Genomic DNA, 23,575 nt, shown 5'->3' on the forward strand with positions numbered 1-23,575 from the left:
CAAGCATTCTGGGAAATCCGACTTTGGCGCTCGTTTTGCCGACCGCATGGCCGACTTCACGCTGTGGTCGGGTTTCGGTCGGCGAAACCCAACTTTGCCATAAGTCGGCGACTTATGAATCTGGCCAACCTGTTTCGCTCAACTCTAGTGACAACCAATTGTCATTGAAAAGCTGAGCATGCACAGTAAAGCACTTGATGGGCATGCTTCAAAATCAGTTCCTTAATTTGTATTTCTCTAGGGGCCAAATGTATTTCTTTTTTTTCACCAGCAGTCATTTTAGCTGATGAGAAACCACTAAAATAATGACCCTCCAATCAAGTGTTAACGACTGTGGGATCTATTGTTTTCACACCACTGGAACCTAAGCTAACCATGCTCTGAAAATAACATGGCATTTCCTTATCCTGGGCCACCACTTACACCAAGATCCTCATTGTGCATAAATAATTATAACATAAGATAACATAACATTTTGACCTTAACTTTCTCACTTTAGGGATGGAAAAATGAATTCATAAATTGGGATCCAGAGGAGTTTTGTAATATTGAAGTTTTTTACTATTCTTCTGACAATCTTTGGACACCGGACAACTATATTTTGGAAATGTAAGTTTGTTTCATACCAAAATACTAACAGCTGAAGATGATGAGCTTATTGCGGTCTCTTTGGCTCATAGAAACATTGGGCTCTTTACAATGGACATCTCAAAAAGGAAATCTAACTCTTTGTAGTACCCTCATATTCCTAAAGTCATGGCATTGCAATTGCATGTACAATCAACAAGATTGATTATCGGGCTCTGTCAGGAATAACACTGAAGAGATCATGCAGATCCCATCACTGGCACTAATTTGTCAGGGGACGCTACTCCACTGCCTCTGCTGTCAGGTCAATTACGTAATTGTCTGGTGAGTGAACGGCTGTTTCAACTACTAGGACAATTATAGGGGAACGCATAGTGAGTGTATGGTATATACACCTCCGATTCCACTCATGGAATAAACTGTGTGTGTGTATATATACACACTCTCTCTGACCACAATCTTCTTTCATTCTCTATAAAGAACTGCCAGGCTGCTCAGGTCACCCCCACTGTCCAGACTTATAGAAACATACAGGCCATTAACACCCAGAAACTTATGAAGAACTTGCAGTCTTCATTGGCCCCTATCTCCTCCCTCTCATGTCCTGATTCTGCATTGAAGCATTACAATGAAACACTTCAAACTGCCCTGGATGAATTTCCACCCCCTATAAATAGAACACCACAACACAGACGGCGACAACCCTGGCACACGGTGCAAACACGTTTCCTGCAGCGGTGCTCCAGGTGCGCCGAACGTCTGTGGAGAAAATCCAATCTACACGAAGATTTCATCCATTTTAAGTTTATGCTTAGAACATACAACACTGCCCTTCACCTCTCCAAACAAACCTATTTCAACACCCTCATCACCTCACTGTCCAATAACCCGAAACGTCTCTTTGACACTTTTCATTCTCTACTCAATCCAAGAGTACAGGCCCCAACCACGGAGCTCCGAGCTGACGATCTGGCCAATTACTTCAAAGAAAAAATTGACCAGATCCGACAGGAAATTATCTCCAAATCCCCTCATACCATGCACCGTCCTCCCTCCCCCACTGCATCTAACTCACTCTCTGATTTTGAACCAGTCACAGAAGAAGTAAGCAGGCTCCTTGCATCTTCTTGCCCAACTACTTGCACCAGTGACCCATTTCTGTCACATCTCCTCCAGTCCCTTTCCCCTGCTGTCACCCCTCACCTAACTAAAATATTTAACCTCTCTCTCTCTACTGGTATATTTCCCTCCTCATTTAAGCATGCCATCATACATCCACTACTTAAAAAACCATCCCTCGACCAAAACTGTGCCGCTAACTATAGACCTGTCTCTAATCTTCCCTTCATCTCTAAACTCCTGGAACGCCTGGTCCACTCCCGTCTTATCCGCTATCTCTCAGAAAACTCTCTTCTCGACCCTCTCCAATCCGGTTTCCGCTCTTTACACTCCACTGAAACTGCCCTCACTAAAGTCTCTAATGATCTGCTAACAGCTAAATCAAATGGTCATTACTCCATGCTAATTCTCTTGGATCTCTCTGCAGCATTCGACACTGTGGATCATCAGCTCCTCCTCACTATGCTCCATTCCATTGGCCTCAAGGACACCGTTCTCTCCTGGTTCTCCTCCTATCTCTCTGACCGCTCCTTTACTGTATCTTTTGCCGGTTCCTCCTCCTCTCACCTTCCCCTTACTGTTGGGGTTCCTCAAGGATCGGTTCTAGGCCCCCTCCTCTTCTCCTTGTACACTGCCCCTATTGGTCAAACAATCAGTAGATTTGGTTTCCAGTACCATCTCTATGCTGATGACACCCAATTATACGCTTCTTCTCCTGACATCACGCCAGCCTTTCTAGAAAACACTGGCGATTGTCTAAACGCTGTGTCTAATATCATGTCCTCACTATATCTGAAACTGAACCTGTCAAAGACTGAACTCCTGGTGTTTCCTCCCGCTACTAATGCACCTATACCCGACATTGCTATTTCTGTGTGTGGTTCCACTATTACTCCCCAGCAACATGCCCGCTGTCTTGGGGTCATACTTGATTCCGAGCTTTCCTTTGCCCCCCACATTCGATCACTGGCTCGCTCTTGTCATCTGCACCTCAAAAACATTTCTAGAATTCGACCTTTTCTTACTTTTGACTCTGCAAAAACTCTTACTGTTTCTCTTATTCATTCTCGTCTCGACTATTGTAACTCTCTTCTAATCGGTCTCCCTCTTACCAAACTCTCCCCTCTCCAATCTGTCTTGAATGCTGCAGCCAGGATCATATTCCTCACCAATCGTTACACCGATGCCTCTACCTTGTGCCAGTCATTACACTGGCTACCCATCCACTCCAGAATTCAGTATAAACTTATTACCCTCACCCACAAAGCCCTCCATGGCTCAGCACCACCCTACATCTCCTCCCTTGTTTCAGTATACCACCCTACCCGCGCCCTCCGTTCTGCTGATGACCTGAGGTTAGTATCCTCAATAGTCAGAACCTCCCACTCCCGTCTCCAAGACTTTACACGTGCCGCGCCAATTCTTTGGAATGCACTTCCCAGGTCAATACGATTAGTCCCCAATCCCCACAATTTTAAGCGTGTCCTGAAAACGCATTTATTCAGACTGGCCTATCGCCTCAACACATTAACCTAACCTATCCCTGTGTGGCAGAGCCAAAAGTTTTACCATAACCAGGTTCCCAGCATCATGTTCCCACATGCTTTATGCATCCATTAGCCCTCTGTGTCTGTACTGTTACACACTTAACATTATGGCTGGTCCATACAATCAGAGCAACTGTTACCACCCACCTTTCGTGTCTACCTCTTTCCTCATAGACTGTAAGCTTGCGAGCAGGGCCCTCACTCCTCTTGTTATTTGTTATAATCTACTGTATGTGATTATTGTTATGCTGTAATGTCTATTGTCTGTACAAATCCCCTCTGAAATGTAAAGTGCTGCGGAATATGTCGGCGCTATAAAAATAAAATTTATTATTATTATTATTATTATTATTATTAATTATATATATATATATATATATATATATATATATGTGTGTGTACTCACCGATACGATCACTATCAGCTCCACAAAGATAACAAGAACTACTAGCTGCCACCACCAATCGTTTATACAGGCTGATTGGACACCCACTACAGGTAGAGTATGGCTTCAGGGGTGCAGTTTAGAGAGCAAGAGGAGTGGAGCTATTACATTTTATATATGAAATCCGGAAAGGTAGACAGTGTTTATGAAAAATATACAAAGATGTTACAAAATGGGAATAAAATGATACGGTGTATACAATCACATGTAATAAAAATAACTAAAGAAAAGTACTAAACCTGTTTCATGGAAATGGCTCTGAAATTGGTTTAGGGAGATGCTCATTTTAGGAAAATGGACAGCACCACAGCAAGCTGTACCTTTCAGGAATGACAAATGACAGAAACCCAAATGCTGATTTTTTTTTTTTTATTAGATCAAGGTTACGCCCACATACCTGTCCTTGGGAAGCTCATATGTAGGGCTAGTCGTGCAATGTGCTAGGTCTTTTAGAAGTTTATGAAATAGCCAACTTTCAGGATATCTTTGTCCCTGGGGTTCCCAGGCCAAAGATATTGTCAGGTTTCCTATCACAATTTTACCTTTCTGTAGAGATAAAGACGGCATGGCATTATCCATCTGTCGATATTAAGTTGGAGTTGTTTGGCCGGCCTTACGGTTATGTGAGTGAATGCGTTATGTTCAGCCCCTAGCTATTATGCCAAAAATATATCTCTCAGAAATATTGGATTTATACGAACCCCAATATTCATCATTGACCACTGGCTCCAGAGAGTCTGAGATGTCTTTTGAACAGAGGAAGCCCCTGTATTTCTCCACCTCTGAGTATACAAATCCTAGAATTGTTGGATGGATCCATGGGCGTACCCAGAATCAAAATTGGGGGGGGGGGGCAAGCCATGATCATTCAGGTTGTAAAATTTTAGAACGAAAAAGGTGAATGAAACTGCTCCATACAGTATAATGAGCCCCATACCTGTATATACAGTACATCATCACCAGCCCCAGCCCACTAAGCCCAGCACCTGTATATACATCATCACCAGCCCACAGAGACCAGCACCACCTATATACAGTATATTGCCAGCCCCAGCCCACTGAGCCCAGCACCTGTATATACATCATCAGCCCCAGCCCACTGAGCCCAGCACCTGTATGTACATCATCAGCCTCAGCCCACTAAGGCCAGCACCTGTATATACATCACCAGCCCACTGAGCCCAGCACCTGTATATACATCATCAGCCCCAGCCCACTGAGCCCAGCACCTATATATACATCACCAGCCCCAGCCCACTGAGCCCTGCACCACCTGTATATACATCATCACCAGATCCAGACCACTGAACCCAGCACCTCCTGTATATATATCATCACCAGGTTAAGCCCCAGCCCACTGAGCCCAGCACCACCTGTATATACATCATCACCAGGTCCAGCCCCAGCCCACTGAGCCCAGCACTACCTGTATATATATCATCACCAGGTCCAGCTCCAGCCCACTGAGCCCAGCACCACCTGTAAGTACATCATCACCAGGTCCAGCCCCAGCCCACTGAGCCCAGCGCCACCTGTATATACATCAGCCCAGCATCAGCCATCCCCCAGCCCCTGTATATACATCAGTCCAGCCAGCGCCCAGCCCCTGTATATACATCATCACCAGCCCCAGCCCACTAAGCCCAGCACCTGTATAGACATCATCACCAGCCCCAGCCCACTGAGCCCAGCATCTGTATATACATCATCACCAGCCCCAGCCCACTGAGTCCAGCACCTGTATATATCTCAGCCCAGCATCAGCAAGCCCCTGTATATATCAGCCACAGCCACCCCCTGTATACATCAGCCCAGCCAGCCCCTGTATACATCAGCCTAGCCAGCCCCTGTATACATCATCCCAACCAGCCAGCCCCTGTATACATCAGCCCAGCCAGCCCTTGTATACATCGACCCAGCCAGCCAGCCCCTGTATACATCAGCCAAACCAGCCAGTCCCTGTATACATCAGCCCATCCAGCCCCTGTATACATCAGCCCATCCAGCCCCTGTATACATCAGCCCATCCAGCCCTTGTATACATCAGCCCATCCAGCCCTTGTATACATCAGCCCATCCAGCCCTTGTATACATCAGCCCATCCAGCCCTTGTATACATCAGCCCAGCCAGCCCCTGTATACATCAGCCCAGCCAGCCCCTGTATACTTCATCTCAGACAGCCCTTGTATACATCAGCCCAGCCAGCCCCTGTATACTTCAGCCCAGCCAGCCCCTGCCCACGATCATGTCTCAGGTGCTCAGATGGGCATGTGGAATGATGTGTCTCCCTTCCAACGCATGTTAAATGCCACTGTCAGAGATTGACAGCAGCATTAAACAGGTTACAGCTGTGGGCAGAGCTCCACTCCATCCCCGGCTGTTTAAGACACATAATAGCTGATTAAATCAGCCATTATCTGCTGGGAAAGATGCAGGCTTTGTATGCTCGGTTGTCAAAATAAAGGACATGACCTTTGACGTACATGTACATCAAAGGTTGTGGAGGAGATAATGACCCAAAAATTATATACATTGTGTAAATGCATGTGTTTGTATGTATTTGTGTAACTTACATAAGCTTGTGTGCATGTTTGAACTATACATTTTGTAAAGTATTTGCAACTTGTTATTTTATATTTTTTTTATAATGAATATGCATGTAAATGTGTTATTATATATGTAAGTGGGGGTCTGATAGAGGAAATGGGCCCAGACAAAAGTCCTGTACAAGGTTCCTTTGATCTCAGTGTCTGCCCTTGTCACAAAATATCTTTGGATCGTGAGTTGATTGGAGACTCTGAAAAAATGGTTTATAGTTATGTCTAACTACATTTTGTAACAATTTATTTTTATACAGGACAGAAGCAGATAGTAAAAACCCTGTAACCCCTTTTTACCAAATTTCCTACGATGGATTCATCAGTGCGGGAAAGCCTATGCGAATAGTTAGTAGCTGCAGCCTAAATATCTTCTATTATCCGTTTGACACACAGACTTGCAATATAACCTTTGGACCTTATATTTCTGACGGTAGGTGTCCAAGCTTTAATCCTGAGCCTATTTTGCAGATTAAACAAATGAGCAAACAGTCAGTAATAGATTTACGCCATTAATAACCTACACAATGCTACATGCCAATTGATGGAGTAGGTACAGGTACAGAAATGGTCAAAAGTTTAGAGACTGACACAAAGTTTGGTTTTCGCACAGTTTGCGTCTCCAGTGTTTTTAGATAGAATGTTCCTCTGGTTACTAAAGTACAATTATAATCTTTTCAGAAGTATTTAAACTTTTATTGACAGAAACTTAAAGATTATGCAAAGATTGAATACTTCCAGCGTTGTCCTTTATTTTTCAAGAATTCTACCTTCACCCTGCCAGATGGGTATTAACTTCTGGGTGAAATCCTTACTGATGACCACTCATTCTGGTATAATCAGCGCTTGGAGTTTATCACAATTTCTGTGCTTTTGTTTGTTCTCACATTTTTTGAGGATTGACCATAGATTCCTAATGGAGTTAAGATCTGGGGAATTTCCTGATATCAGTCCACTAACGAGACCGGTTACTGTGGGCAACTGCATGGCTGTGTACGCTGTGGGTACCAGGCCCTGACCTGCCTTGGCTGCTTTGGCTCCGCTGGTCTTTGTTGCCTCACACAGATGGAGCACTGCAGAGCCAACTGCTCTGCCTTCTAGCACACACCAGACTGACACTCAACCAGACATACCCAAACCCTATATTGAGGGGTTTGTAACTAGCAACCTGTGGCCTTCAACCACATGGAAAATCCGGGCTGGGAATGAAACAGACTGCAACACTACCATCTTCAGTCTTTTTCAAAACACAAAAAAAACCAGAGCAGGTTTTCCCTAAATCTGTCTTGGACAACAAGCATGTCCAAGACCTATTCTCACTTTAGTCTGCATTGCAGCCACAGCTATGCCTGTGACTGCAATGCCCTCTCATGGCCTCAATATGCCTCCGTGCACATCCCTGGGGGAACATACAGTGACCCTCACATGTAACACCAGTCACTGCCTCATAGCTATTAATATCAGCCTGAAGCTGTCTGCCTAGCTCTTGCTGGTTAATAATTATTGGGGAATCCTACATCATTTTTGGGGGGGTCACCCATTTTAAAAACCTGTAAAGGCTAATTATACAGCTGTGAGCTGATATTAATAACCTGGGAAGCTCCATGAGTATTACGCTCTTCCCAGGCTATAAACATCTTCCCACAGCCGTCGGCTTTCCCTCTGCTGGTTAGAAAAATTACGAGGGTGCCGATGCTATTTTTGTTCACACACACACACACACACTTTATTAATTGTATATGTCACTGACATCTTTATATCTATCTATTCTATGTGTATATACTGTATGAAATCCATCTATTCTATCCTATCGGGTCCCGCTGTGATTTAATGCACTCGGCTGCTGAATTGCCTGCTTTTCAAAGGACATGGGTGTGTAAAAATCGGACACATGGTCCAATTGCCATGCGATTTTTTTATTTTTTTTATCACTCCCATTGATTTGCATTGGCGAGTCGTGTCCGACATGCGTGGCAAATCGCAGCATGCTGATGCTGCAATTTTTTTTCACAGTCCTATTTCAGCTGAGAAAAAAATTGCAGATGAGCAGTAACTTATAGATTAACATTGGTGAGAGTGCAATCTGATTTTTTATTAGATTGCACTCATCTGTTTTTCTTGCAGATGCGTACGAGCCCTAATTGTGAAAATTGCATATGTGCTTGGGAGGGGGGGCGCCAAACTGAATTTTTGCCTCGGATGCCAGAAAATCTAGATACACCCCAGCACCGGGCATCATGTGTCGTTTCACCTCATCACAGCCCCGAGCCTGCGAGTGCTGACACCACTGGAATGGTGCCTGCGCAGGAGCTGAGTACAGGTTTTTTTTATTTTCTTGGGGCCATATATTTAGTTTAAGAAGGGGTTGTCCTAGTAGTTGACAACCCCTTTAATATTCAACTTGCTTAACTGTTCCCAGTAACATTAATTTTGACCAGGGGTGCCCAAACATTTACATGCCACTGTAAAATCAAAAGTACTGTCCTCAGAAATGGAGCTAACAACTTTGTTTTATTTTGTAGATGTAAACTTCATCTCGGAAATGAACTCCTCTTATTTATATGAAGAAACACGGAAAGTTTTTTTCAGCATTGGAGAATGGAATCTCATAAACTTTACTGTATCAGATATTGAAAATCGAGCTCGATATCAGGTGAGTGATGGGTAAGCAGTTCATGAATTTAATCTGCTGTGTAGTTCGGGAAAGATATCATTTGGTATTCCTCCATCGCAGAGAATTTACAATAGGTGCCGGAGATAAAATTTCCCCCGGGGTGGATGCAGGTGCTGCAGTGCCCCTCTATTCTCCTCATCTGGGTCTGGTTTGCTCTGTTGTACCATATACTGTATTTCCAGCGGTTCTCTCTATAGGCTGAATGTTTCAGTATTTATTGTGCACACCTTCCATGCTTGTGACCAGCATATTACTGTGAATATTAGTATGGGCAATAGGTCTTTACTCTGAGTATTCTAAACTGATAACTGACTGCCAAATATAACCTATATGCTATATGCACTTTTTCTTCCCCACTCAAAGCCTGTTCCTTTTATTTGTAATATTTAATAAAGTATCTACATTTTTATACTTTATTGGACCGTTTGATCATTTTCCTTTCTTGCTCCTGACCATATGTGAGTATAATAAATATTGTTTTATGTGCCTTTAATAGGGAGTTGGGAACATAGTCAGTGGGTCGCCCCACGCGCGTCGCACACCCAGGGCAGCGGGGGTTACTCGGTACCGGGCCGGTGTCAGACGGGAATGTGTCACAGCAGTGGCGACCCGGTCCCTGGCCCTGGGCGCTCAATATCAATGGCGGTGATGTTAATGGAGTTAGAGTTTATATGAATAATTCGTGACGCCACCCGTGGTGTTTGGCAAGTAAGATGTTGAGCCAACGCTGCATGCAGATCCGCTGGGACTGATGTTGTGGTGCAGCAAAGATGGTGTAGCTCCCCACAGGTGGAGCTGTAGTCCCAGGGCAGTGTAGGTGCAATGGATGTGAAGAGGCGCAGAATGGTACGGATGCTGGTACCCAGATGTAGCGGTGCTGGAATAACTGGAGGACACCAGAGTATGCGGTTCTAAAGCTTTACTCACTGTTTGCAGTTCACACCACTTCCTGCCTCCGTACTGTGTTCTCTGGGTCAGGGCTCCAGCCAACCTCCAGGCAGGATAGGATTCTCCCTTCCACACTCCGTCAACATGTACCTTACTGAACGACTCCTCCAAAGCGCCTTTAGGTGCGACGCACTCCAGTACTTAGTTACCCTGGAATTCCTCTCTCTAGGTGTTCCTAGTCTTTACGTGTATGACAGACAGCTGTAGCCTCTATCGGGGACTCCTCTCAGAATCCTGGCTCACAAATCGGTTGCTGTTGTGTCCCAAATCTATGATGGGAGCAAGGCGTTAGTGGCTCACTACTCCTCCGGTGTCTGTTGCCGGACAAAAAGATCCAATCAACCTTGGGGACCGGGCCCTGGCCTTTGCGCTCTCTGGACTGGAAGGGTTCTCTCTCTTTCTCAACCTTCTTCCCACCGTCCTTCTATTCTCCTTCGTTCCGATCTGTTCTATCTCTCTTATGGAATCTGTAGTCTCCAGTCTACGTCTCTTTCTCCTTCTCTTCCTTCCCTGAGGAGCTCGTTCCACTAAGACCAGTCCTCAGCCTCTCCTGACTGACTGTCTTCCTCCGCCTTGAGCCCCTCTCAGGCTGACCTGCTGTCAGTCTGCTCTCTCTCTCAGTCCCTCGTCTGACTCCCTTCTCTGGGACTCACCCCAGACTGACTGACTTTCAGACTGACTTGAAATCCTACACTTTCCCTCTCTTTTGTATCATCACACTCCACCCGCCTCCCAGCACATCTCATGTTACGAAGCAGGGTTCCACGAGGGGTGCTCTGCTAACCCCCAGCTTGAAGCTGTTAGGTGGCCCCACTGAACTATCCTGTGTGTGGAATGCAGGTGTGGAGCATGGTCAGGAGTTCCCACCTTACCTGGATGGTGGGACACTACACCTTAGGAGAAGGTGCAGTACCTCTGTGGCGACAGAAGCCTCAGGGGCGCCACATCAGCATACTAGAATGCTTTTAAAAGAGAGTTTAAAGATGCTGACCCTACTTTTTATTGGGAAAACCTGGTGACAGGTTCTCTTTAATGTTAAATTAGATTTATTTAATTTTTCATTACATATTTATACACTTTTTATATATTCATATCTATTTTTTCCCCTTTTCTAGATCACCGTTAAAAGGAACTCCTCAGTTCAAGTCATTGCTTTTATTGTCCCAATTTGCTTCTTGGTTATCCTGGATATAATTGGCATGTTTATACATTTGCGAGATATGGAAAGACTTATGTTCAAAATCACAGTCGTGCTTGGTTTTGCTTTCCTCCTTGTCGTTCTGAATCAAATTCTCTCTACATCTGAGAGTCCTCCATTGTTGAGTATGTTATCTACCAGCACTTAGGCAAATACTTATTGTGCAATGACATATAGAGTTATAAAATCTAATCACATAGTCCCATATCAAATTACTCCTACTCCCTCTCAACGGTGTCTTAGTTTGAGAGGGAGTAGGAGTTGAGCTGCGGCAACTAAACATTTGACAGAGCTGTGCTGCTCAGCTCGGGAACTGTTTACATGTTTAAGGCTACTTTCACATCATGGTTTTTCTACACATCAGTGGCTCCACTAGTCCTGAAAAATGAGATTCAGGTGTGTCCACCAATGGGGCCATTTAATGTTTAATCTCTTTTTATTAAAGATTTTCAAAATATATAGATGGCATTGATACAGGGTATAATACAGAACACATCGTGAAACAAACCATATACATTCTTACGTAATGAAACAACACAACTGAGTTTAGAACTTATAGGACTGATATTACAGCTTGCAGCATACTCAATTTTTTCAGATTTGGTTTAATGCAAAATTTCTGCTTCAAATATAAGAAGAAAGGTTGGAAGGATGTGATCTTTATTTTAAGATATTAGGAAAGCAGGATAGATAGTTACCGTAAGTGGTGAGAAGAAAAAGAAAGGGGGAAAAATTAGATGGCGGCTTGTGTAACAGTAAATTGGAAATGGAATTCTGGGGATTACAGAAATAGGATTTATGGTCTCTACACTTTCAGAAACATATTTATTTGTGGTTGAATTTGGCGGTTAGGTCTTCCAATTTACAAAAAACGGGTTAAGTTAGAGATTAAAACAATTTACAGTATCGGAGAAAAAGTATATGAGCAGCTGTTAAACAAAATCTCAATAACCCCACTTTTTGACGTTTGACAGACCCTGGGAGAGTGGACAACAAAGTCACCTGAGAAGAATTGTCCACTCTTTTTCCACTGGTAAACTGAAAAAAAACCCAACAGATTCCCGAAATTATTTTAAGCTGTCACAACCCCATCATTTTTACAGTGAGGAAACTAATTTTTGATACACTGATGATTTTGCAAGTTTTCCCACCTTCAAAGAATGGAGAGCTCTGTAATTTTTATAATAGGTACACTTCAACTGTGAGAGACAGAATCTAAAAATAAAAAAAAACAGAAAACTACATTGTATGAATTTTAAAAACTGTATTTTTTGGATTATAAGACACTCGGGATTATAAGACTCTCCCCAAATTTTGAAGAGAAAAATAGGAAAAAAACTTTTTTTAATAAAATGGTGGTGCTTCTCATAATCCATGTGTCTTATTGCTTACTAGGGGTGGTGGCTGCGGTAATGCGAGGTCCCAGGGTCACTTCTGGAGGAGGCAAGAGTGGAGCATTGCTGCTGCTGTGGGTATCTGGTGCTGCCACTGCGCTCTGTTCTCGGTGCTGCTGCTACGCTCTGTCTGGTGCTGTGGGGGTCTCTGCCGACATTTTGTGAGAGGCCAGAGCCCCCGGCAGTTCCATGGTTTCCTTTGCGGTGAACTCCGGGAAAATGGCCGCCAGGGGGCGGCGCATGCGTAGATGGAGATCTCGAGACCAAGATCTCAGGAGATGAGATTTCAGCACTGAGATCTCATCTCCCGACATCTTGTTGCCGAGATCTCCATCTGCATATGCGCCGCCCCCGGTGGCCATTTTCCTGGAGTCCACTGCACAGGAAACCATGGAACTGCCTGGGGGCTCTGGCCTTTCACAAAATGTTGGCAGAGCCCCCCCGCAGCAACGGACAGAGCACAGCGGCAGCACTGGGGACAGAGAGTATCAGTAGCATCAGGGACAGAGCGCAGGTATATCCACATTATAAGATGCACCCCCATTTTCCCCCAAATTTTTGGGGAAAAAGTGCATCTTATAATCCGAAAAATACGGTAATTAAGTTACATTTTATTGCATGAAATAAGTATTTGATCACCTACCAACCAGCAATGGGTAAGTATAATGTAGTTTTTCTCTTACGCTGCACAAGCTATGGAGAGAGAATAGGTATGCCTTTTTCCATTAAGCTTCTGAGATGTCGACTCCCAATTATTTCATCTATTTCTTGGTATATTTTGGTCTATTTGTTTCACTACTTTTGCTCAGCAGAGCATATATAATGGACACGGTTTGTGGGTGTGATGAATTCATCAGAAAAAGCTTTTGGGTAGTAGTAGAAGAATAAATCTTTGATCTGCCCGATGAGGAGAGGATGGATTTTAATTGATAACTTTCCAACCACAAAGGGGAGCGTCTAACATCAGAGGTTGTTAGAGAGGTTAAAAGGGGTAATGTTGTGCCTTTAAGGAAATGACAAAAACAGGAATCTTTAACTGCTTTCCAGCAAAGAAAATGTTCTACATTCACATCCGATGGAAACTACAGATTGGAATAGATAGACGTGATTGGTCCGCTGCCCAGAGAGAACCTCTGTTGATCCCAAGACCTCAATGCAGCTTTCAACAGGTCAGCTTCAGAGCTAACTTGACCTCTATTTTTTGGACTGACCCATGAGTGTTTACAAAGTGATGTGATATAGCTGTCCTGTTCCATACCCACCTATTCCTTAGAAGAGCTCTAATATTGTCAATCAATCAGACAAATCAAAAAAGCTGCCCTGTATGTCACACTGGTAAGTAACTCATATGCCTTCTCACCTAAGGCCTACTCACTGCAGTTGCCGCTCTGCTCCTCTCCGTGTCAGGCTGTCTCGCTGAACTGATTGTTGCAGTAATCCCAGCACTGCTGCTTCCGCCTGCTCTTTCCACTTGCCAATAGGGAGGTGCGGCTATACTCTGCAGGAATTTAACCCTGCTGTGTTCTGCAGAGTTTTGCTTCCCTGACCTAACTCCTGCCTGCAGGGAGATATATTGGGCAGCTCCTCCCTCCACTCCTTGCCTGAACTTAGGTTCCTAGTTGCAGTCTGTCTCTAGAAATCTGTCACAGTGCATGTTTGTTACCAACCCAGCTTTTTCTCTTGTTTTGATTGATCGCTCTGCTCCTGACCCTGGCTTTGTATTTTAATCCTGTGCTGTCTGCCCCAACCTCAGACTTCCTGACCACATCTCTGTCTTTGCCTTCTGTGCCTTGTGTTCTGCCTCTGACCTTTCAATCAGCTGCTGCAGATCTGGGGACTGCCTTGGAGTGGCACCTGGTGGTTACACGAATGGTCCAAGCCTATTCTCACCATCAGAGGCTCTATTAAAAACCAGGTGGCCACTTAGTTATGTCCCTCCAGCGTAAGCCCAGCCAGTGGCGCAGTGGATCCATACTTCTCAAAAAATAAAGGGAACACATAAACAACACAATGCGTATCTCCAAGTCAATCACACTTCTATGAAATCAACCTGTCCAGTTATGAAGCAACACTAATTTGTGACTCAATTTCTCCTGCTGTTGTGCAAATGGAATAGAAAACAGGTAGAAATGATAGGCTATTAGCAAGACAATCCCTATAAAGGAGTGGTTCTGCAGAGGGTGACACAGACCATTTCTCTGTTCTCATCATTTTTGGCTGTTGTCTTTGGTTACTTTTGCATTTTGTCATTGCTCTCACCCCCAGAGTACAGTAGCATGAGGTGGTGTCTACAAACCACAGAAGTTGCTCAGGTATTGCAGCTCATCTAGGATGGCACATCAATGCGAGCTGTGACAAGAAGGGTACCTGTGTCTGTCAGCACAGTGTCCAGAGCTTGGAGTAGATACCAGGAGACTAGCCAGTACACCAGAAGATGTGGAGAGGGCCGTAGGAGGGCAACAACCCAATTACAGGACCGCTACCTCTTCCTTTGCCTTGAGGCATTTCCACTGAAGTTGGATCAGCCTGTAATTTAATTTTCCACTTTGATTTTGAGTATCATTCCAAATCCAGACCTCCATGGGATATTAACTTTGATTTACATTGATCATTTTTATGTTTTATTGTTCTCAATGCATTCCACTATATAATGAATATCCAAGAAGTATAATTTTTCCTTGCAAAGAATGACATGCTAAGCATGTCGAGATGAGGAGACTTAAAGCCACAATGCTCCTCTGGGAAATATGCTAATTATGCAAATTGTCTCTTCAGAGGATTAGAACTCTAGTGCCACCTATTGGAAGTAGCAATCCTAAAAGTCAATGTCGACCCTTTAACGAGACTTGTTACATGACTTAGGATAACAGACTATGTAATGAATAAAGATTTGCAATTTGAATATTTCATTCAGTGATATCTAGGGATACTATTGAAGAGAAATAGCGCAATAGTGCATTATCCAGTGTAGGTATATCAATTTGAAAATAATACACTCACCAGATGAAGCTTGTAATAAGCATGGAGGATTCACTGCTGCAGAAACCACAGATCCACGAGGGACCGACGTAGAAGATGCAGGATAGGAAAAAAGTGGTCAAACAATCCGCGCTGCAAATCACTTTGAACAATTATTATTACAGTGGTCTTTGTTCAACGCGTTTTGAAGTTTCACAGAACTCCTTCCTCAAGAAAAAACCACCTCCACCAGGTGTTTTTTTCCTGAGGAAGGAGTTCTGTGAAACTTCGAAACGCGTCGAATAAAGACCACTGTAATAATAATTGTTCATAGTGATTCGCAGCGTGGATTGTCTGACCTCTTTTTTCCTATCCTGCATATTCAGTGATATCTAGGATGTGGAATTTTACTGTTCCTTTTATTTTTTTGAGCAGTGTAGTTCAAAGTTAGGGAGACCAGCCCTTCCTGGGCTTTTAAGTCTGCAAAGTGCGTAGACCAATTTGGATCTACGGCACTACCACACAAATTTCAAAACAGTTGATCTAGAGAATCAAACAGAGCAGTATTATGGCTGCAGTCTTAAATAAATATAAAAAACAGGGTAGTATGTCCATCTTAAGAGTATTAATACATCCAAACCAGGAGAATCTTTGTTTATTGTAATTGTTTAAATGTTTTAAAGTCCTGTCTAGAAGAGACTGATAGTTGAGAAAATATATTTTGATAAGATCTTAAGAGACTGGCTCTCCTAAGTAATTTAAGTCTCTGTTCTTGTTAGACTCACCAGGTGAGATGGATCCCCCAAGCCCAAGTTCAGGATGGGCACACAGATCATGGGCAGCAGATAGGCGGGGCACACAAGACACCAAAGGACAGGAGATTGCAGGCAGGCGGAAGGCAACAGGAACCGGTAGGCAGGCGTAGTTCAGGAAACCACAGACAGTCCAAGGACATCAGAAAACCACAGGCAGGTAGAGGACATCAGGAGATCGCAGGCAGACGGAGGATGTCTGGAGACCGCAGACAGGCAGAGGACAGTAGACCAGAGGCAGTTTGAGGACATCAGGAAAGCACAGTTAGGTGAAGTGCAGGAAACCGCAGGCAGAAGATGTGAGGAGACCACAAACAGGTAGATAGAGTGTAGGAAACGGTGTTTAGCAAACCAAGGTCTATCAACACAGAAGTCTTTATGCAATACCAAGACAAAAGGGTGTGTCTCAGGGAGTCTTAAGGTACTGTCACACTTAGCGATGCACCAGCGATCCCAACAATGATATGGATTGCTGGTGCATCGCTAAGTGGTCGCTAGTGAGCTGCCACACAGGCAGATCTCACAAGCGACATAGCAGCGGTCGGGGGTCGCTACTTACCTGTCAGACAAGGCGATCCTGACGTCCTCCCGCCCGCGTCGCTTGTCGGCGCCACAGGAAGCCCAGCAGGAAGCTGACGACGAGAAACGGCCCAGGCCGTTCTCGCGCGATCAGTGATAATCAGCGGGGGAGCCGGTCGGAGGTAAGTATCACACATAGCGATATCGCTAGCAATATCGCTGCTGCATCACAAAACCAGTGACGTTACAGCGATATTGCTAGCGATATCGCTTAGTGTGACGGGGCCTTTATATAGGCCCTGGTGGATGCTCCCACAGGATCACGCCTTAACATCTATCTGCAAAGCCTGACGTAGAGCACAGTGGACCAGGGAGAGGGAAGTAAGACATGGATACAGGACAGGTGCGTAACAGTTCTGACATTTAAATTGGAAATTCTCTTTTTAATATTAGCTACTTCATTATTTGGCAAGGTGACATTAAGAGCCTCAGACTTTGAATAGCTTACCTTGAACTTACTTAAATGGCCAAAAGTCTCAAATTCTTTAATTATTGAGGGAAAGTAAATGCAAGGCCATTTAATGATGCAGACAGAGTCACTGTGTGATCTGTCTGACCTAATATGTGTCAATATTCTACTTTTTCACAAATATTTGGTTAACTGCATTTTTATGCCCACCGGAAAACGGCAGATATTGCTGAAAATGAGGTCAAACAGAGCTCAAAGTGGCTCTATATGTTTCATAAAAGTCAATTACACCATCGACGGATATACCTGAATCCAGTTTCTGAGGGCTGAAGACAGAATCTCCGATGGAGCCACTGACATGAAAAAACTGATGTGAACCCACCCTAAGACAGTCTCAGGCCAAATTCAGATGTCTGTAAAACACGGCCCGAGTACATGTGATGTCTGTACCGACTACATAGATGAGGCTGTTGAGTTTGTGTCAAGAGACCCGTGGCCCATACGAATACCACGGTCCACAGTCGGACCATGTCTTACAGATGTCTATATTCAGCCATAAAGGGACACTAATGTAACTGCAAATGGGCAATAACAACATTTTGGAATAAACCTAAACAGTTTTTTCAATGTGGGTCAGGGGCATGGAAAGCTTTTTAATACTTGTATAAATCATCTGATCTTTTATTATATTTATCTCATAGGCTTATTTTGCTGTATCTGTATGGCCATTATGGTGGCTAGCATTATTGGTTCCATCGCAACTTCCTACATGTTGAATTTTGCTGAAACAGACATAGAAGTCCCACGTTGGATGACATTTTTGGTCATAAAATGTCTTGCACGCATTCTCTGTTTCAAAGTACAACACTCTGAATGGAATGTGCCAATTGTGCCGGTAACAGAAAAGGGTAAGTGCTTTAAACAACTAATGTTCTGTGAACCAGACATGAACTGATGGATGTCTGATTATATAAAGTGGTTGGGTGAGGAATTGTAAAGTTTGATTCTATTGTTGTCCCTGTGAACATAACATTTTTCACTAATCCAGCAAAAATTTGTTTAAAGGGAGTATGGTAACACAAAATTACTTTTCAAATCAAGCACAGATACTTAGTGCACCCTTGGTGTGGTGAAACATTAAGTTCACCTTCTTATCTGGACCCAGTGCATCACTGGGTTACACTGGAGGAGCGTAACTTAAGGCCCCGTCACTCTAAGCGATCTCGCTAGCGAGATCGCTGATTTTGTGACACATCAGCGATCTCGCCAGCGAGATCGCTGTGTGTGACGGGGATCGGCGACCGGCCCCCCTGCCGGTTATCGCTGATCGTGCTCGAGCGGCCTGGGCCGTTTTTCGATCGCTGGTCTCCCGCTGCCCAGCGCGCATCGCTGCGTGTGGCAGCAAGAGACCAGCGATCAGCGACTGTGGTTGCTAATGTAAACATCGGGTATCCAGGAGCCACGGCTCCTGGATACCCGCTGTTTACCTTGGAAACCAGTGTACACGCTGGTTTCCAAGGTAAACAGCAGGTATCCAGGAGTCGCGCAGCTTCTAGATACCCGATGTTTACCTTGGAAACCAGCGTGTATGCCGGTTTCCAAGGTAAACAGCGGGTATCCAGGAGTCGCGCGGGTCCTGGATACCCGACGTTTACATTAGAAACCAGTGTCCAGCATCGCTGGTCCTGATCGCTGGGGCTGTTTAACGATGTCCCAGCGATCCCATCATGTCGGATCGTTGGTGGGATCGCTGGGACATCGTTTAGTGTGACGGGGCCTTAAGTGTGCACCTGGTCTTCACTAAAGCCTCTGATGGTGAGGACAGGCTTGGCCTTAGAGTAATGAACAGGTGCCACACCTGCAACAGTTGACCAAACAGTCAGAGATCCAGACACGAAGCATAATGGGAACACACAGACATGTGGTCAGGAAGTCCGAGGTCAGGGCAGGCAGCATGGGTTCAGAAAACATAGCCGGAGTTAGGCGCCGAGAGGGCAGACAAAACGAGAGAACAAGCCGGGACTACATCATAAAGGTCAGAACATTACAACTTCACAGATCGCGAGGGTGTATGGCAACTAGGAGGTAAGTTCAGGCAAGGTGTGAAGGAAGAAGCTGCATAATATACCACCTACTGGCAGGGGATAGGCAAGGGAAACAGAGTTCTGCAGAACACTGATAAATTCCTGCAAAGTCTGGTCTCGCCTCCCTATAGTCGGGTGGATACTCTCAGCAACAGGCGGGAATAGCAGTGGTGCTGTGTCTGCAAGAGGTAGCTCAGCGAGAAGGTCAGACCCTTGGAGGAGCAGAGCAAGAGAAGGTAGTAATAGATGGAAAACAAGGTGGAAATGTGAACTTAAAGTTTTGGCTATGCCAAGGGTGCATCGGGTGCTGGTACTTGGTTGAAACAATCAATTTGTGCTGACACAGTCAATTAAAGGTACTCTGTCAAGCACAGATTTAGAAAGCTGTTAATCTGCAGAATTACCCCATATCTGCAGGGCTTGGGAACATGACAGGTTCCCTTTACGCTGATCATAAACATTAGTTTAGTCAGACGATTGATGGTTCAGCTGACAGCTATCGCTCCCGAATCTCGCACTCTGGCACCCATAGACTTGCATTGCCAATTTTGATCCAGAGCTCAGAGACTTCCTGTGGATGCCATATAAGCGATCAAACCTGCACAAAATGAGTGTCCCATAGTGAGGCGAGGTGTAAAAGTTATAATGAAATTAAAAAAAAATTGTAAAAGTATAAAAAAAAATAAAAAAATCAATATTATTCCATCAATAAATCAATATTTGAATAAAAAAATCCAAACAATGAAAGTACACATTTTTAGTATTGCCGCGTTCATAATGTCCCATCCTATAAAACTGTCCCACTAGTTAACCACTTTAGTGAACACCATAAAAAAGGCAAAAAAACAATGCTTTATCATCATACCGCCAAACAAAAAGTGTAATAACACGCGATCAAAAAGACGGATATAAATAAACATGGTACCGCTGAAAACGTCATCTTGTCCCTCAAAAACAAGCCACCATATAGCTCCCTCACCGAAAAAATAAAAAGCTATAGCTCTCAGAATAAAGCGATGCAAAAATAATTACCATATTTTTTCTATAAGTTTTTATTGTAAAAAAGTGCCAAAACATAAAAAAATATATAAATGAGGTATCGCTGTCATTGTATTGACCCGAAGAATAAAAATGCTTTATCAATTTTACCACATGCGGAACGGTATAAAAGAAATTCATGAATTGCTGGTTTTTATTCGTTTTGCCTCCAAAAAATCGGAATAAAAAGCGATCAAAAAATGTCATGTGCCCGAAAATGGTACAAATAAAAACGACAACTTGTACCGCAAAAAAAAAAGACCTACATGACTCTGTGAGCCAAAATATGAAAAAATTATAGCTCTCAAAATGGGGTGATGCAAAAATTCTTTTTTGCAATAAAAGCCTATTTTAGTGTGTGAGAGCTGCCAAACATAAAAACCTAATATAAAAACATGCTATAAATAGTAAATCAAACCCCCTTTATCACTCGCTTACTTAGGGAAAAATAATAAAATAAAAAAATGTATTTCCATTTTCCCGTTAGGGTTAGGGCTAGGGTTAGGGTTGGGGCTATGGTTAGGGTTAGGGCTAAAGTTAGGGTTAGGGTTGGGGCTAAAGTTAGGTTTAGGGTCAGCGTCAGAATGGAGCACCTTGGGTCCACCAGAGAAATTCATTCTTGGGGCCCACTACATGGCATTAGCTACATAGAAATAAATACAAGATCACCAATTGTGTGGTAAAACATGCTAATATCAGGGTATAATATGTTAGTACACATCTTAATTATGTAGCAGAGGTTGGGGTAGCCTCATCATAGAATATAAAGTAGCCCCCTCGTAGGGTACAATATAGCCCCCCTCATAGTATATAAAGTAGCCCCCTCATAGAATATAATGCAGCCCGCTCTCATAGAATATAATGCAGCCCACCTCATAGAATATAATGCAGCACCCCACAAAATATAATGCAACCCCCTCATAAGGTATAATGCAGTCTCCCCATAGAATATAATGCAGAACCCTCATAGGGTATAAATCGGCCCCCCTCATATAGTATAATGCAGCCCCACCACAGAATATAATGTAGCCACCTCAGAGTATAATGCAGCCCCCCAAAGATTATACTGTAGCCCCCTCATAGGGCATAATTCTTCCCCCCTCATATAGTATGATATAGCACCCCCAGAATATAATGTAGTCCCCTGAGAGAATAATGCAGCCCCATACAGAATATAATGCAGTCCCCCCACAGAATATAATGTAGTCCCCTCATAAAGTATAATGCAGCACCCCTCATAGGGTATAATGCAGCCCCTCTCCACCTCCATCATTGTTCTCCCCCTCCATCCCCATAATTGTCCTCATCACCACCTTCATCATTGCCTTAACCCCCACCACCCCTATCACTGCCATTTCCACCACCTCCATCATTGCTTTCTCTCCCACAAACCCTATCATTGACCATTCCACCACCTCAATCATTGCCTCCTCCCTGTGGGCATTGTCTTTTCCACCGCTACCATCATTGTCCTTTCCACCACCTCAATCATTGCCTCCTCCCCGTGGGCATTGTCCCTTTCAGCACTACCATCATTGTCCTTTCTACCACAACCATCATTGACTTCTCCCCCACCACCCCATAATTGCCTATTCCACCACCTCCATCATTGCCTCCTTCCCCACCACCCCCATCGTTCTTTCCACCTTGCCCATCACTGTTCATCTCCAATACACACATCTCCTATACACGCACACACAGCAACACATCACTCTCACACACACAAAGCATCGCACCACCCTCACACAAACACACACAAAGCACTGCACCACATACACATATGCACATGCACACACAGGCAAACAGACACACAGCACCACTCACCTCTCCGCCACACATCCCGACAGAATCTTCCTCGCCGGCAGCTTTCTGTCTGAAGCAGCGCACTGAATGATGACGTCATCCATCCGCGCTGTGTCAATCAGGAAGCATCGGGCAGGAAGCAGGACTCTATCGGATCCCTGCAGCTCTGCTGCCAAGCTGTAGGGATAGCTCCCTGCCTGCCGATTGCCTCAGAGTGAGCTGCCCTGCAGGGGCCCACCTCCGGGACCCTGATTCAGCCGCATTAAAGTTAAATCGCATTCTGTTATGAATGAGTCACCGGAGGAGAAAACAAAAATACAAGCTAAGTCCAGAAAACCGGAGACGTTGGTAGCTATCGGATTGCAGACCCCTGATCCTATTCACCACAACTAACAGTAGCCGTGGGGGGTTCCTATGGTGCCCTAGACCCCTCGTCACAGCCGGAGAACTACATAAGCCTAAAGAAAGAAAGGGGAAATCTAAACTGCCCCAGAGCAGACCCCAAAGCAATAGACAGCCCCCAACATGTATTGTCAGTGAAAAATAGATAAAAACACAAACACAGACAGAAAGACAGGCTGAGCAAACGATGGGGCCCAACTAACTAGATAGGACAGGACAGAAAAGATGCTGGCTGCAATTCGCAAAAAACCCTACAAAAATGTCCCAACCGTCTGATAGGAAAAAAGGCTCTGAAGTCGCTAGACTTCAAAATCACTATATCAGCACTCAGGTATATTCTGAAAACAGCAAAGAGATCAACTGATCAGAGACAAAAATGGAATTCAGCCAGTCCCAACCAGGACTGGCTGAATACAAGCACTAAGGAAACCAGACAAAATCTCATGGAATAATAGCAGGGCAAAAACTTAGCTTTTAGTAGACAGGAACTAAAACTGGATGCCAGAGCTCAGAGCAGAAAGGATCACCAGCAAACCCTGCTGCCTTATATCCACTCAGAAATTCCAGATGTCCAATCACACTCCGCCTGTTCAGATGACAGGTTCTTCCCATCCCAATCAATTTCACTACCTCTCTTCACCAGCAGAGGGAGTTCAATAGACATCAAAGGTGAAGGGAAAAATGAACTCACAACAGCATTCACTCCTCTCCACGCCCATCGGGGCATGGGGAAGCGTGAATATTCATTTATCTTTAGCACTGGGGACTGGCTTCTGTCTCCAGCTGCTGCTCTGCAGGCACAGGGCAGGCCCCCTTGACCCAGGAGCCCCATAGCTGCTGGGTGTGCCACTCTTAGTGACATGGCATTAGCTGGGCGCCCCTGGAGCAGTGGGGGCCCTAGGCAGCTGCTGGCTCATATGCCAGCAGATGTCAGTGCCTGAGCCCACCAGAAAATCATCCGGTGGGCCAGTACAACCCT

The 23,575-nt window shown here is 44.4% G+C and overlaps 1 protein-coding gene across 1 annotated transcript in view; it reads left to right on the forward strand.

Moving 5' to 3' along the window:
• The first annotated feature begins 456 nt into the window (after positions 1-456).
• LOC141095714 (5-hydroxytryptamine receptor 3A-like) overlaps positions 457-23,575 on the forward strand; it is a 28,501-nt gene continuing 5,382 nt past the window's right edge. The window contains exons 1-5 of the mRNA XM_073581966.1: positions 457-609; positions 6,558-6,730; positions 8,820-8,950; positions 11,035-11,242; positions 17,971-18,177. Of these exons, the coding sequence (XP_073438067.1) occupies positions 608-609; positions 6,558-6,730; positions 8,820-8,950; positions 11,035-11,242; positions 17,971-18,177 (721 nt within the window). The 5' untranslated portion in view covers positions 457-607. The remainder of the gene's footprint in view (positions 610-6,557; positions 6,731-8,819; positions 8,951-11,034; positions 11,243-17,970; positions 18,178-23,575) is intronic.

This window comes from Dendrobates tinctorius, unplaced genomic scaffold (assembly GCF_039654945.1).
Source record: "Dendrobates tinctorius isolate UK_male_01 unplaced genomic scaffold, ASM3965494v1 ptg000009l, whole genome shotgun sequence".
In the NCBI taxonomy this organism is placed as follows: domain Eukaryota; kingdom Metazoa; phylum Chordata; class Amphibia; order Anura; family Dendrobatidae; genus Dendrobates; species Dendrobates tinctorius.